At 49.6% G+C, this 15,701-nt stretch overlaps 2 protein-coding genes across 5 annotated transcripts; one reads left to right on the top strand and one right to left on the bottom strand.

Moving 5' to 3' along the window:
• Positions 1 to 1,267: 1,267 nt before the first annotated feature.
• LOC311213148 (mediator of RNA polymerase II transcription subunit 27-like) lies at positions 1,268 to 2,182 on the top strand (the record flags this gene model as incomplete). Its single annotated transcript, XM_084292988.1, is given in 6 exon segments — positions 1,268 to 1,502; positions 1,505 to 1,600; positions 1,603 to 1,659; positions 1,662 to 1,813; positions 1,815 to 1,923; positions 1,926 to 2,182. Coding segments are annotated over 6 exon segments (906 nt in total).
• Positions 2,183 to 3,024: 842 nt separating this feature from the next.
• Positions 3,025 to 15,643, bottom strand: GLYCTK (glycerate kinase). 4 transcript variants are annotated; one of them, XM_084292439.1, is made up of 9 exons: positions 15,585 to 15,643; positions 15,213 to 15,321; positions 14,494 to 14,670; positions 12,249 to 12,296; positions 9,217 to 9,322; positions 6,920 to 7,282; positions 6,416 to 6,567; positions 5,035 to 5,210; positions 3,025 to 4,443 (listed from the first exon to the last, which is right to left on the bottom strand). In XM_084292439.1, exons 6-9 carry the CDS (start codon positions 7,204 to 7,206, stop codon positions 3,538 to 3,540), a joined length of 1,521 nt encoding a protein of 506 aa, XP_084148565.1. In that variant the 5' UTR covers positions 7,207 to 7,282; positions 9,217 to 9,322; positions 12,249 to 12,296; positions 14,494 to 14,670; positions 15,213 to 15,321; positions 15,585 to 15,643; the 3' UTR covers positions 3,025 to 3,537. The 4 variants fall into 4 exon arrangements, with proteins under 4 accessions (XP_084148565.1, XP_084148562.1, XP_084148564.1 ...); XM_084292436.1 differs by having other exon boundaries at positions 5,035 to 5,270; XM_084292438.1 differs by lacking the exon at positions 9,217 to 9,322 and having other exon boundaries at positions 5,035 to 5,270.
• Between the last annotated feature and the right edge of the window lie 58 nt (positions 15,644 to 15,701).

Raw genomic sequence — 15,701 nt, forward strand, 5'->3', positions numbered from 1 at the left:
GCCCACTGGCAACCTCTGGAGAAAATTGACAGCATGGAGCAGCTTCTCCCCTGCCATCATCACCCAGCGTTACAGCAGTGCAGGTCTCTTCCAGCAGACCTCAAAGCCGTCTGCCAGCACCAGCGAGTTCAGGCGTGTTGCAGAAGGCCTTCGGGCTCAGAGCACAATGTGGGGATGTTTCAACACCAGGGGAATGACTCGGGTTTGAAATCTCCAGGCTTGTGCCGTGGCGCTTCCCCTGGGCTGTGAGCATGGATTGATCCTGGCTCTGGCTGTGGTCCTGTCAGTCCAGCAGCCAGCCTGGCACTGATACTGAGGGGAAGGGGCTGGCTCCCACGGCAGCCCTGCTGAAACCCCTACTTGTGAGATACTGGCTTAAAAAAAAAAAACAAAAAAAAAACAACAAAGCAGGAGGTGTCGCATCCTGCTCAGAAACCCACCCTCCAATCCATCTCGGAGCAGCTCAGTGCTGCTGTGTAGCAGCTGCTCAATGACACCGCTACTCACAGCGCTGGCAGGACGGTGTATTTATGTCACGAGATTAGATCAGCCACATGCAGTAGGCTTGTCTGTCTGGGAAGAGTCTGAGTCAAGCGTGTCCTATTAAATTAGGGCTGGATTTTCAAAGGAGCTCAGCTTCCACTTAGGCTCTGTGACAAATAGGCAGGTTTTTCAAAAGGACTTGAACGTGTTGGGTCAGACTGGCTGCTGAGCTGAAGTCCTTTGAATAGCGAGCCAAAACCATCGCCATGCCTGTTGCTACAGGCAGAGCCCTTCTAAAATTCAGCTCTACCGTGGGCTCCGTGTCCTGGGAAAGCCATCTCATCTCTGCTCTGTGATAACCACGGCGTTCTCCTGTGTGTGGTGGAGCAGCTCCCCGTCAAAGCAAGGCTCCGGCAGCTCTGCCCTTTGATCAGCTCAGCAGCATGGGTCAGGAGAGCTGAGTGTGAAGGTTTCCTTGCCTTTTGTTCTGCAGAATTAGCAGAGTTAATCAGAGTGACAGCGACTTCTGCCTAAGCACAGAAGAAAGGTCACTGGCTCGGGCTGGATGCGTGACTGTTTTCCGGCCGGTTGGAAAACATCGCCGTGAAAGCTCTTAACATACACACCGCTGGCACGGAAGCTCTCCTGGGATCAGCGGGGGTTGCAAAAGCCACAGTGGGAGCTCTCCCCAGCAGCCAAGCCATGGTCTCGCTTTCTTCATGTCTTTTAACCACAACCTCGCCATGCTCCGGAGTGGAGGGAGGCCGGCTGGGTCCAGGATAAGATGGCACACGGGGTGCTGAGCCCTAGGGTCAACCTGGAGGCCTCCCAGGCCATCTCCACCACCCAGGCACTGTGCTCCAGCATGAAAAGGGTCTTTGACTGCCTGAAGGTTGGCATGTGGAACAAGGAGATGCTGGAGGGATGCAAGAAGGGCTTTGTGGCCGCCTTCCAGGAGAGCCTGCGCTCCCTCAGCTGTGACCTGGGTGAGCTGGAGCGTCTGAGCAATCCAGTTGGTAAACTAAGAACCATCCCGTGCGCAAGAGTGGACTGCTGAGCCTAGATCCTGTTCAGGACAAACGGCCTCTTTACAGCGAACTTCTTCAAGCCTACAGATGGTCAATAAGTTGCAGTACCGTGCAGGGCCAGCACCTGGCCTTTCGAGTCAGCAGAGACTTGGGTTAACCAGAGGGGAGCACCTGCAAAACACAGACCAAAAACCCAGGCAACAACCCTCATCTTACCTCCTCGATGTGTCGATGATGTGCTCTGTCACATTGACAGGATGTTCCCTGAAAGGACTACCCGGCTATCCCTGCCGAACGGGGCCAATGCTTCTAGTTACCCAAGGAAAAGTGCTAAAAGCCACAATGGTGACACGGAGCTTCTTCATTGACCGGGCAATGGTAAAAGGCTACAGTGAAAATGTCTATACCAATGGCAACTTGACATACGGTCCAAATCCAACTACCAGGTGTTTCAGAAGGTGATGGATCATGCGACCACTCCTCTGTTGCCCTACCAGCTGCCTTGGATGCCCGGTGTGGTGGTCAGGTCTTCCATGACCTGGTTAAGAAGTTACATAAAGCTGTTCCAGGCTCTGTGCCAGCGCTGCAGGAAGTTCCTGCAGGATGGCCTGCTGCCCGTGTGGAGGGATTTCCGAACACTTGAAGCTTTTCATGACACTTGCAGGCAATAGTAGCACAGCCCAGCAGTTGGCACATGTGCAGAGAACAATGTTGGGCTGGGAAGAGAGCTGATGGTTTAATTGCTGGTTCTATTTCTGGCCCTTTCACCCTGCATTAAATGTTGGGGTTGCATTAATGCATTAATACACGGCAAAGGCAGATGTGAGCCTATTGTATTTTGGAGAAGAGAGTAAAAATCTGTGTGTGATTGCTTGATGCTTCTCAGCTGATATGGTATATCTGGGGAGATCTGCTATCAATGATCTTTATCCTAAATGTTATGAAAAATATCTGTGTACGGTTCGTGTTTTGAAACAGAATTTGCAGTGTTGAAGTCATTTATAAGCTTTAAATAAATTTTATATTCCAGAACAACAAAACAAACAAACGAACAAAAAACCACAAGTGGTGTCCCTCAGGGATCAGTCTTAGGACCAGTGCTCTTCAACATCTTTATCAATGACATAGACGACGGAGTTGAGTGCACCCTCAGCTAGTTTTCAGATGACACCAAGCTGAGTGGTGCAGTTGATACAAGAGGGAAGGGATGCCACCCAAAGGGACCTGGACAGGCTGGAGAAGTGGGCCCATGAGAACCTAACGAGGTTCAACAAGGCCAAGAGCAAGGTGTTGCAGTTGGGCTGGGGCAATCCCAGGTATTTATATAGACTGGGTGAAGAACTCGGGAGCAGCCCTGTGCAGAAGGACTTGAGGGTTCTGGTGGACGAGGAGCTGGACATGAGCCAGCAGTGCGTGTATGCAGCCCAGAAGGCCAACTGCGTCCTGGGCTGCATTAAAAAAGAGGTGGCCAGAAGGGAGAGGGAGATGATTGTCCCCCTCTGCTCTGCTCTAACTTAGTATCTTAGGAGGAAGTTTTTCACTCAGCACTCAGAGGGCGTTGAGGCACTGGCACAGGTTGCCCAGAGAGGCTGTGGATGCCCCATCCCTGGAGGCATTCAAGGCCAGGCTGGATGAGGCTCTGGGCAGCCTGCTCTGGTGGTTGGCAACCCTGCATGGAGCAGGGGGGTTGAAACTAGAGGATCCTTAAGGTCCTTTTCAACCCAGGCCGTTCTATTCTGTTCTGTGAAGCTGTCACAGTAGCAGTGGCTCTCAGAAGTGCTAACTGCAACCTCCATGTCCACAACGTGACTGCTTGCCTTTCTCAGATCCCAATTACAAGTGCTTGACTGTTCCCAGTGCATTTGCTGTGGACATCCACTCGTGATTAATTAGTGGAATCTTTCTATTAGAGATATTAGCACACTTGACAGCTAGCCCTAATTTAAGCAGTTTTGTCTGCAGTGCTTATTGCCTCATTTACCCCTGGTCCTAATTAAACGCATCTGAATATCGGCAGAGGGAGCTTTCATGATCTATCCCTGGGTCTAATTAAAACAGCCTGGATATCCATGACATTGGTGCCTGTCAAGCCTGTCACCAGGAGGTGACGCCCGCGTTGGAAGTGGCTGAAGAAGGTATAGGAGTCGTTGTTGCTGAGGAAAGCCTCCGCATCGAGGCCTTCCTGGAACGCCTCGTCCACCAGCTCCGGGCTGCAGAAGGCCCCTGCTGCTCCTGTCGGCCCGTCCTGCCCGTCCGTCCCCCCGCTGAGGAAGATGATCTCGCACCTCCCCAGGGGGCTGCTGGCCTCAGTGCCCTGTGCCCTGTGCAGCCCCAGCCCCACTCGCAGGGCCAGCTCCTGGTTCCTTCCTCCCTTCCCGCTTCCTCGAAGCCGAACTGTGGTTTCTCCGCCAGCAAGGATGCAGACTGGTTTTTCAGGCCCTAATCCTCGGAGGGCCTGCAGAAACTCGGCCAGGTTCAAGCCTGGGATATCTAGCTCTGCTGCCAGCTGCAGAAGGTTCCCCCTCACCTCGTTGCCCAGAGGCCCTTCTCCGAGGCCAGCAAAGTCCAGGCAGAGCAGCCTGATCAGCTGGCAGTACAGCGCAGCAACGTGGCCGATGTCCCCGCAGACTGCTGCGCTCAGAATCAGGGCCACGTAGCCCAGGCCCTCAGCCTGGCGTTTGGCCTCGTCCAAAGCCAGCGTGTTTGATCCGATGATGATGTTGCAAACGTGGGAGTAGTCTTCTGGAGTAGCGCGTGTCGTGGGAGAGCTGGAGAGCACTGTTTCCACTGACTTGGGCAGGCTCTGCAGCAGGTTGTATTTGGACAGGACTTGAAGGCAGTCTTGGACGCTGTGGGAGCTGGCAGCGGTGGGCCCACTTGCTATGATGTCCAGGGGGTCTCCGATCACGTCAGAAAGGATGAGGCTCACCACCTACCAGGAGCAATGGCAGAGGGTTATTTTGGAAGGCAGAGGCAGGTGACCATGCCAGTGTCATGGTGTAAGCACTGCTCTGAGTTACACTTGTGCTAAGGCAGATCTTGGCCCATTTTTGTTTTAAAGTCCCATGAGAGTCACCTTGCCCTCCTTGAACCCAAAGACCTACAGTGTCTTTTGATGCTGGACCATCATGACAGAAAACAGCCGGCTCTTAGGCTGAGAACCTAGTGCGGGCTGAGCCTACGTGCCAGTGATGGCACACACTGAAAACAGCCCCTGGGTGAGCTAAGGGTCAGAGCTGGCCTGGAAACGCCGTGGGAGGCAGCACAGCAATGCACCAGCACATCACAAACTGCTGCTGGGGGAGGGCTGGGGACTGCTGAGTGGTGTGATGGGATGGCCAGGTCTGAATCCCCCTCCTTGCACCCATCTCCCTGAGAGTTGGGATCCTCAGTGAAATCTGAGGCACAGTTCCAAAACACCACACATGCGTTGTTCACTCAGTGAGGAAAAAAGCCCTGGGAGTTGATTAACCCATTGTTTGAAGGCGGACGGGTGATCTCTGCACAAGCAGACCCCTGTTACCTGTGCGGGATATGCGAGCCGGGCCAGCCCTCCACCCTTCAGCAAGGACAGAGTCTTCCGGACAGTGTTCAGCTCCTGTATGGCAGCTCCTCTGGAAGCCAGCATCTTTGTCAGTTTCTCTTTCTCTTCGAGGAGGATGGGAGGGATGGGAGCAGGCAGCAGGGCTGAACCACCCCCTAGAATGTAGAAGAGATGGCAGGGATTGAGCACGTTTTCCATCAGGACACGAGGAAAGCCTGGGAGGAAAGAAAAGGGGGACAGAATAACAAGAGAAAGCACACCCATGGTGACAGTCTTATCGATGGGAATTCTGACAGTGCAACTGATACACGTGGGCATTGGAAATGCAGAAAAGAAGGCAAGAAAAAAGACTAGAATGGAGAAGTGAAATGGATGGAAGATACAGAACAGAAAAGAGCAAGATCTGAACAGAGGGTGAACATGCACAAAAGTACAACCGAAAGCTACCGTCAAAAGGCAAAACCTGCTCAGAGGTTTGAGACAAATCAGCATCAATAAAACATGATGAGCAAGAAAAACAAATGCAAATGCCTGTGTTTCAGTCAATAGCCAGGGATCTAGCTGAGAGGCAGGAGCAGTTGGGGACCGGCTGCTGAGTGGGAGTGCACGTGCACGGGGAGCTGCAGCCGCGGGTAGATCCTGTGCAGGCTCCCTGAAGGGCTGAGGAGTCTCTCGGAGATGCTGGTAGCCAGAGGACAGGAGGAAACCCAAGGGAATCCCCAGCAAGCACAGCTAGCTGCCAGCCACTTGGGTGTCTGCCTAGCAGCACTGCGCTCCCTGCGCTGGATCATGCTCCAGCATCCACAAAGCAAATAGAGAAAATTACCAAGCAGAGACCAGGGGGTTTCAACAGAGCTGCTCCAACCCCCTGCTTGCTTTTGCCCTGATTCACCCAGCTGAGCTCAGGCTGTGGCAATGTGCTTCCCGAGGCTAGTCCCGAACTTCAGCTTCCAGACTCACATCCCCATGCAGATTCGGAGCTTGTGAGTCAGCTGAGCACTGATTCTCCCAAACCTGCACCTGCAGCTGTAAGGAGGGGGCAGGAAAAAAGTGCCACCTTTGCCAAAAGGTGAGGGCAGCTGACAAGCTGTGTGCCAGCGTCTCACAGCAGTGGGCCCAGCCTGCACAGCTCAGCCTCTCCGCAGTGCTGGGAGGCAGCCTGTCCTCTGCAGCAGCTGGCAGCCCCCTGCTCTCCCCTGCTGCATTCCTGGAGGAAAGTTTGTGGGAGGAGGGAGAGGAAAAATCACTACCAAGGCCGGCACAGCACAGCAGTGCTGCACAGCCACGTGCGGGCATGCATCTGGAGGGACTACAGCAGCAACAGGGGCCTTCAGCAGGGCCCATGCCCTGGGATCCCCACCTGAGATGAGCACGAGGAGCAGGTCGTCTGCTGTCAGGCCCTGAGCCAGCTCCTGAATGGCACCTGCTCCCCTCAGAGCCTCGGGGTCAGGGAGGTTGTTCTTTGCGCCTTCGATGACCTGGATTCTGCTGTGCGGCTTCAGCAGCATCTCCCTGGAGGGGTAAGGAAAGCAATCACACCACTGACACCAGCACCTACGCAGGCAGCCAGGCTGTCAGCTGGCTGCACCAGAGGGAAACGGCAAGTGACCAGGACAGGGAGGTGGCCTTTGCTGTGCATCTCTTCCCAGGGCTGGGGAGGCAGCGCAGTCAACACAAAAAATTGTCACTGGTGCCACTGGGATGTGATGGAGCAATGGAGGTTGAAGGTCAGGGTGTGGTGGACAGGGTGGGCAACAGAGCAAGGGCAGATGGAAAGGATTCAGAGGGTTCACAGCAACATCCCCCAGAGGACAAACCTGGCAGTTTACCCCCACCCAAAGCGCCCAGTCACAGGCTCCCTTACTGCATTCCCGCTCGCTGCAGGCTCTCCTGGATGCCTAGTGGCACACTGACGATCCCCCGAATGAGGTGGTCCCCCAGGATCTCTTCTGCAGCTGCTGCCATCCCCAGCACAGCCTTGCCAAACCCCACCAGGTACAGGTTCCTCTTCACGGGAAAGGCCCGGCCCTTCACTATCAGCTGCGGGCACCCGTCTCCCTGCAGCTTCACAGCCCTCTTCAGCATTGGGGCCGGCCGGACAGTGCCCACCGCACTGCGGAAGAGGGACAGCGCGTGCTCACGAAGGGACATGCTGCCTGGGTGGGGTGGGCTTGCACACACTTTGCTGACGAGGCCTCAGGAGCTCCAGCAGACAGCACCTTCCAGCCTGCAAGGGAAAGCATTTTGTTCACACTTTGTTCACTAGGAAAATAGACAGGGTGGTTACAGGGAGAGCAAGGAAGCCAAATCGTGGCCCGTGGACTGCTAGCTCCTGTTTCCTCCTAAGATTTCCTCCTATCAACTGCATTTTTCCAACCTCTCCCCAGGCAGGAGGGAGAGGACAGCGTCACATTCAAACTACCTGTCAGCTTGTGGTTCCCCTGCAATCTCATCGCCTCCCACAGGGAAGGTGAGCCCTGCCAGACAGCTCCTCTGTCATTGTAAATTTGCCACTGGAAAGCCATCATTTCGATGTGCTCAGTGTTTGACACTTTTCCAAACCATGGAGGCTGCTCTCTGTCCCAGAGAGAGCAGGGCATCCGAGTGGAACAGCTTTTCACTACATAAACTCCCTTCCATGTGCTAGCCAAATGCTGACCTCATTCTGTGGCTGTGCATTGCCCCATTTTCCCCCAGAGTACCACGTACAGACTTTGGAGAATCAAACCCAAAACCAACGTGCTTGTTGGCTGCCGGATCCCTTGCTGCAGAAAGACCAGTGATGAGGTTTCCCCAGCAAACAGCAAATTAACACAGGGCTCCATTCTCCTTTATTTTTCAGTCCTCTCATTATGCATTAAAGTCATATTTCGAGATCAGGTAGGACTTTGGATCCAGGCAAAGTTCCCAGCTGGGTCTCTGAAAGTCTGTTTGAGCTAGTCTCTACCAAGTATTAGAATTCCACGCAGCAGATATGAGCATGGACTGAAGAATCTCAGCTGCTCAAGGGCAAACAGTCATCCTGACAGAGGAAAGGCAGCTCCTGCCTGCATGCACGTGTCTGTTCCCTCACAGCACTTCTTCCCTCCATTAACTGGCAGCAAGTTTGTTGCTGGTTTCCCAGAACCAAAGACCCTTGTCATCTGCATCTCTCTAGCTCATGGCAATTATGGTGCAGGCAATTAGGGAAGGGTGCCAGGAAGCTGAGGCAGCCCTGGCAACACACTTAATCACAGAACCATTCAAATTACCTGCCAGTTAATTCTATTTCTACTAAAAGGATATGTTTCAGTACAAGGCCAGTGTCTGGCTCCTCTTCTGCAAGAACACACAAGTTCAGAGGTCCCTTTGTCCTAATGCTCCCCTGGCACTGACAGGTGTTAATCATTAAGCCAACAAGCTTCCCAACAGCTCCTCTGGGTCTAAACCAGCCCTTGCTGCAAAGACAGAGGACAGACCCAAAGGCTCGGTGAAAAACTCCACCCAAGCACCTTCTCAGGCAATGAAACTTGGGCACACTCTGAAATCCATTGGACAAAGGACTCGCAGACAAAACCATAGTATGGTGAGTCATAGGTTTGATGGAGAAGAAAGAAAAAAAAGATTCAGTGCTTAGGAGAAACATGTTTTAAAGGCAAAACCCAGGGCAGATAAGCTACCTATCTAAGCTCCCCTTACATACTGCTCCAGACTGTCTTTTCAATCATGAGAAGAGATGGGAAAGGGAAGGTGTACTGACCACTTTGTTCCTAGGTTCCTAAATCTCATGGCAGCTGGTGCTGTAAGCAGTTTAAACCACTGAGCCTCAGCCATCTCACAATGAGGGCCTGAGTAACCATGCTAATACCAGTGAAGTGAACCATGCACCTCTCAGGAACCGAGATTGGCATCTCCTTTCCCAGCAGGTCTCTAATTCACCTGGCAGCGTAGTGCAATCAGAGAAAGGTGTTAGAAAACAAGAGGTGCATCATGCTCCAGGTCACCTTGTCCGAGCTGTGATACAGTGTTTACAGAGAAGGCTGGGAAAAAAAAAAAGGCCTAAATAGAGCCAGGCAAGTTTAAGAAAATAAAACCCCAAAGCTTTTAACAGGCTCTGTCTCTGCCTTGATGTTTCTGTGCATGGCTGACCCTGAAGACCAGGGGAATTGAGTACAACCAGACCTGCAACTGCGGATCCTGTCACATGTACCCTGCCGGCGGCTCCTCTCAGCTCCAACTCCAGACATGACACAGCAGGCGTGAGTCGTTTAAAAGCAATCCTCTCCTACTGGAGATGAAAAAATAAATGCCAGCTTAATTCATCTAGCACTTGTGTGCATACTGCTAATGCTTGCTCTGGTCTGGAAAGCATTTCACTACAATAGCAGGCATGTAATCTCTTTTCTGCACTCTGAACTCAGATTATAATTTAACCATCAAGGTCTGATCCAGAGTCTGTTGAAGGCAGTGCATGTCTTTGCACTGCTTCTGAAGATTTTAAGGCACACCGTCACTGATACCAACCTCAGCACACAGGTGTAAAAGCAGAATAAATCTGGTGCAAATCTCCTTGCATTCAGGGGTTATCCAACTACACCAATACAATGGAGAGCTGAATTTGGCACAGACCCATCAGCTTCGGAGGTCTCCGTGTGTAATTCTGCTCCCTGTCAGCTCTGATTAGACATGCAGGCTCACTGGAGGCTCCCCTTGGAATGGGGGTGCTACTAATGATGTCACGAATCCATTTTTATGTAATTTATTTATACGGTCTCAGGCACCAGGTACTAAATGTCATCAGGGAACAGCTATAAATCAGAGCTATGAAATCCAGTGTAGATATTAAAAAAATAAAAACTCCTACTCATTTTACCAGGGCTTTTTTTAACAAGATCAAGAGAACCGAGTATCACCCCGCACCCAGGGAGAGACAGCATAGGAAAGAAAAATAATCGAAATGGCAGCTCGCAGATTACCTCCGTGGATGGAGGGTATAGAAATGGTGTAACTGCCAGTTACTGCTACTACTCCCCTTCCCACTGCTGGCTAGGAGGAATCTGGGCTGGAAAAGGGGGCTTATGATATGACCTACGTTGCTTCATGTAGTAACCTCAATTTCCCAGTTTCTCAGGGAAATCACATGGGGATGCACTAGCCCTCTTCTCTCTGTATATACAGTCACACTATGGGCACTAGCGGGGCTGAGGTTTCACCTTCTCTTTGTCCCTGCCTGGGACATTTTTGGCATTACGGTATATTTAGAAAGGCTTTTAGAAAGTTTTCCACAAGATTGCACTAATCTTAGGAGGAAAATGATGTTGAGAATTACCTGTTACAAAGAGAGCTGGCAGACTGGAAGGGGCTTAGATCAATCCCCTCTAAATGAAAACTTCCTCAGCTTTCATTGGTGAATAATGGTCACCATCAACATACTTGTTTGCACGCACCACCATTATAAGCTTTTTCTTCATAAGGCTCCTCCTAAGACTGTAGAAACTTCCACTGGTAACTCTTTCCACAAAAAGCAGCAAAACCCTAGCTCCTCATTTTCACCTTCTCTAGGAGAGGAGCTGCACCGTGATAAAACACAGGCAAAACACGCGTTTGCATTACCTTTCATTAACTTTTTAATTAAAGCAATTCTGCAGGCTAGGAGCCAAAGTCAGAAGGAGACAGAAACAAGCCAGCACCAGGGGCAGACACGTGGCAAGCTGCCAGGTAAATTGGATGGTGGCATGAGACCAAAAGCATGGGCACAGAGGGGAACAGTCTAAGTCATAAGCTTGGAGTCACACTGGGGAGGAAAAGAGTTCACAAACGAGCTGCCTATGCAGTGAGAAAAATGAGCCAGTGCCAGACTGAATGGCAGGTATTTGAAAGGTGGGAAAATATTCCCTTCTAGGGACTAGTCTGCCATCACTGAGCAGAGCTGAATTATTCTGGGTGCTATGGTCAGAGGTTTGTTCAAGGGTTTGCGGCACAGGCTTGGGGTTTTCTTAAAGCTGGGGCAATTGGGCTTGCTGCAGGCTGATTCAGCCACACAGCCCCAGTTTCACGTGCTGCAAGATGTGAGGATGCCGTCTATGAACGCTCTGGGACATACGATTTAATTGAGATCTTCAGTGTTCTAAGGTAGTTTATTTCTAATGTCATCAGGACTTCTATGGTTTTCCTTTGGAGTGGCAATGATTGGTGGTTGGCCCATGGCATACCGAGCTGACTCCAAAAGCCCTGAGGGGACTGGAAAAAAATCTGAGATGGCACTAGATCAAACCCCAATTGTTTGAGGATAATTTTGAGCTCAGGCTGTAAAAGACAGATTACATCTTTGTTACTGTAGTAAACTTCCAGATACAGCAAGTTTTAACGGTGTCTCTCGCTACTCGTTTTACTTGCTACATGACTTTCTTCTGGCCTCTTGGTATGTAAATTACCGTTAGACTCACCGAGGCTTACTGCTTCCATTTTTCATGCACTGCCGTGGGAGTTTACCTATGAAGTACAGCACAGCGTACTGCGTTCACCGACTTTACTGCGCTCAACTCCCATGTCCCCACTTACTGACACATCTCCTCTATCATTTGATATATCAAATTTAATTTGCCTGCTGAGCCCTGCTCCAACTCAAACTTGCTGTTCCAGATGGTCCCGAAAGCATCACAAGAAAATTTTCTAGGAGATGCACTGAACCCAGGAGGAAAACAAAGCAGTGAAGGTTTGTTCCAAGCGACTATTTGGGGAGGATTAGATGGGGGATTTTTCGAGACTAATCTCTTTAAATGAAAATTTCAGAATTTGATTAATTTTTTAATCTGCACATGGATTTGCATAAAATTACCGTGCTGCCTCATTCCCACTTTGTAAAAGAGCACATGTCTAGGATGGACCAGCTGCTCACCGGTCTGCTACAAAGAGTCCAGCACACAAGTAGGTGTGCAGGGATGGGGTGCAGAGTCCTTCTGCCCCTAATCACCATGGTGCTCCTTCAGGGTTCACTGGGAAAGAGGAAGATGGTGGACAAAAGAAGTGCCATGAGACCAGCTGCACAGAAAGTTTGCTAGGCAGGCAGGGGAGAAAGTAAGGAGTCTGAGCACCTTTGTTTCAAGAATATGCTGAGCTCTGGGGAAAAACCCAGGAGTCCTAATTTCCAATATACATTTTTCTGTATGTTTCTTGGAAAAGAGATCTGGTGCTCTTATGACTGATTTACTCACCACGAGAAGTGTCAACAGGGTTTCTTTGCCTTTGATGAGGAATGTAGCCTAAGGCCAAACACAGAGAAGTAAGTGTTCTGTTCAGCATTTTATATATATAGATCAGTATCATTAGTAAAAAAATTAACTGTATTTGACATATGCATCTTACTAGTTTTTCTAGGTCACACTCCCTTCACTCCCTACATACCTTTTGGAAATGTTTCTCCCTTGCACTGGGGATTGTACGGAAGAAAAATTTTTCACTAAAAAAATCCTTCTGTGGCTCAATGCAGAACGGTCCTACCCTGAAGCCAAGTCCATGCCAAGTCTACTTCCTTTCATGCTGCAATTTCTCAAACTCCCTATTCTGAGTCAACTCGCAATCACAGTTGAGAGTCATTTAAAACCTGGGGAAGGATCATAGTATTCTAGAGAAGGAAAAAAGTTGCCTGCCTTGAGGACTGAAATGGTTGAAAAGGGTCAAAATTCAGTACTGCAAAATACAAGGTCACAGTCTTTGGGATTAACAGCAAAAAAAAAAATATGAGCTCCTTAGGTGGAAGTAACATGAGGAGAAAGAGCCAGGAATATTAATCAGTCAGGATGACAATTACAGCTGCCCTCTAGGCTGAGATGACAGGCTGTGGGGAAAGTGGAAAGTAGCAGATGTGATCTACCTTGACTTCAGTGAGACTTTTGACACCACACTCATTAGCAAGCTGAAGAAGTTTGGGCTGGGTAAATGCCCTGTTATGCTGGCTGAAAAATAGCTCAGCCACTGGGCTCGGAGCGCAGCCATCAGTGATTCTCTGTCCAGATGACAGCCGGTAATGAACAGGGAAGACCTGGGTCTCTGTTGGGATTTGTGTCGCCCCATCGCTTTATTAGTAACCTGAGGGCACTAAGTATTTAGTAATTAGAACTAATTATATATTCTATATATTATATTTGTGTATATATGTATTTTATATATATAAAACTACAATTAATTAGTTAGCTGGAGGCACAGTTACCGAAGAGTGCTTCTTCAGCAACTTTGTGGCTGACTTAATTTAGGGAAAGCGCTGACATACTGAATAGTGGGAACACCTTCCAGAGGCACCATGATGATAAACTTTAGGTCAGGGCCAACAGAAACCTCACAACGCTCAGCAAGAAGTACGAGGTTTTGCTGCTGGGGCAGGACCTCTGTGTATCAGGGCAGGCTGAGAACCAACTTAGAAGCAATCTGCCAGCAGCTACAACTACCTGAAAGGTAGTTATGAAGACAACGGAGATGAAACCTTCTTGGTAGTGGCAGAAAGTATTAAATGGCCACAATTTGTGACTCAGGATGTTCATGCTGGATGTAAGCAAAATATTCTTTACAGTGACCATAGCACAGCTCTGGATCAGGCTGCCCAGAGAAGCTGTGGTCTCTGAGCTAGGAGCCTTTCAGGATTTGGCTAGACAAAGCCATGGTCAAGCTAGCCTTGCGTTTGTCCCTTCCACCACCACTTCTGAGATTACACACAATCTCAGAAGATAATCTCAGCGATAACTGCAGGGACTCCAGAGCATCACGTTTAGCTTCAAGAGCCCATAAAGAGATGCCAAATTGTGGGACACAAGTTCTCTGCACAGGCCTTCAGTCATAACTGTCACCCACTGAGGATCATCGCTCCCAGCAGAGTCCAACAAAAATTTATTCACCTGAGTAGCATTGTTTCCAGAAACATCTCTAGGAAATTAACATCCACCCATCTGAGCAAATGCGAGCGTGGGACTGTTTGTATTGTGCAGGTTACAGTGGTACCTAATATAGAAATGCATAGGTAGAATGACTGCATTTGATCAATATTACTCAAGCAGCAATTAAGCCTTTTTTCTATTAACTAGTTTTGCAAGGGCATCATCCATACTTCCTACCTAATGTGACATTTTGCTAGGAGATCCAATTATCCTGCCAGATAAATTCCAGCTTCGTATAAACTGACAAACTAAGCTCCAATGATTGGGAAGAAAGGCAGAAGAAAGAATAAAAAGGGAGTGACAAAATATCAAATCAACAACCCACGGTGTTATACAACTCTAAAACTTGGCTAAGTATTGTAGGTGTTTTGAAGTAAATTGTCTTATGATGGTATTGGTGAGTCATCTTCTGGGCCCACATGAGATAATCCAGGCTTTCATCATGCAGTTTACAGTGTGCAAGAGGCATGCTGTTCTGAACTTCTCTGAAATCTTTCATTACATTAAAATCGATTGTAGGTTTCGAACTGACCTGTAATGGAGTAGCTGACCCCGAGACCCTCTGAAGTAATGAATGTGTCTTCTGTTGGGTCTCCCTAAGCTCCAGTGTTAAAATCTCGCATCCATTCCAGAGTAAAGCTCAGTGAATCATTCTGACAGGCCGATCAGATCACAATATGAAGGGGTGAACCAGGCTAGATGTCAAAACCTGTAACGGTGAGCCGTAGGAAACAAGTGGTAAGAGCAAGTTATCTCAGAAAAGACTTTTATTTCACTGACTAAATCACACATGCACGTAAAATAATTGAACGTGTCTGACATGTGAACAGCCCTCTGACAACAGCTCCCAGACTTACTGGTGTTTGTCCACAAGAGGGCAATCTTATTCTGAAGCAAACCGTTCTGGAGACTATGGAAGGAAAATGCAGTTAACATTTATGAAGTGATTGGGGCTTTGGCGGTGTCTTTTTCGTTCTTGTTGTTTGTTCTTTTTGTTTGTTTGTTTGTTTTGGTTTGAGTCTAAGTTTCCTGGGGACTGAAACAACAAAAGACCTGGTTTTCTTCTAAAATACCAGGGTGCTGGAAATCTTCGTGGTGGTTGGAGATTCTCACCGCTCTTCTCACCTCTATCGTCTCACCCCAGGAATAACTCTTTGAGGCGTCAGAAGTATAAAAACACGAACAGAAGCTGGTGGCAACATCTGTGATGGATTAATGACAACCCCAAGGTTCCTGTACCAGGACACCTACCCCAGACCCCAGGCTGTCTGTCTTAGAGGTTGTGTTTGCCACTCGTGAGCCCGTGGTGCTACGGCACTTGTATTGCTGTGAAGGCCAGTTTGCAGCACGATTAAGAATACTGAGCAATAAAAAAGTGTAATAATAAAACCGAAGATAAAATTTTAAAAGTGAAATCTATCACATTTTCAACGACGGGTCTACAGCAGGGGTTTAAAGAGGACAAACTGCTCTTGGAGGGGAATCCAGGAGGCACCCCCCCACAGGCACACACCACAGCCCGCACCAACCCCGACCCCTTAGGGCAGAAGCCCCCGGAGAGCAACCACTGCGCTTTTTTTTAACCCCCCAAACCCCATTTCTCCATTAATTTCCCCCACAAACCAGGAGGGGCCGTGAGGGAGCCGTGAGGGGGCCCCCAAAGCCTGCCAGCCGCGTCCCGCCCGCCACTCTCAAGATGGCCGCCCGGCCCCCCCCCCTCCCCACACACACACACACACC

The sequence above is a fragment of the Netta rufina genome (assembly GCF_964035555.1).
Source record: "Netta rufina genome assembly, chromosome: 10".
Lineage (NCBI taxonomy): Eukaryota > Metazoa > Chordata > Aves > Anseriformes > Anatidae > Netta > Netta rufina.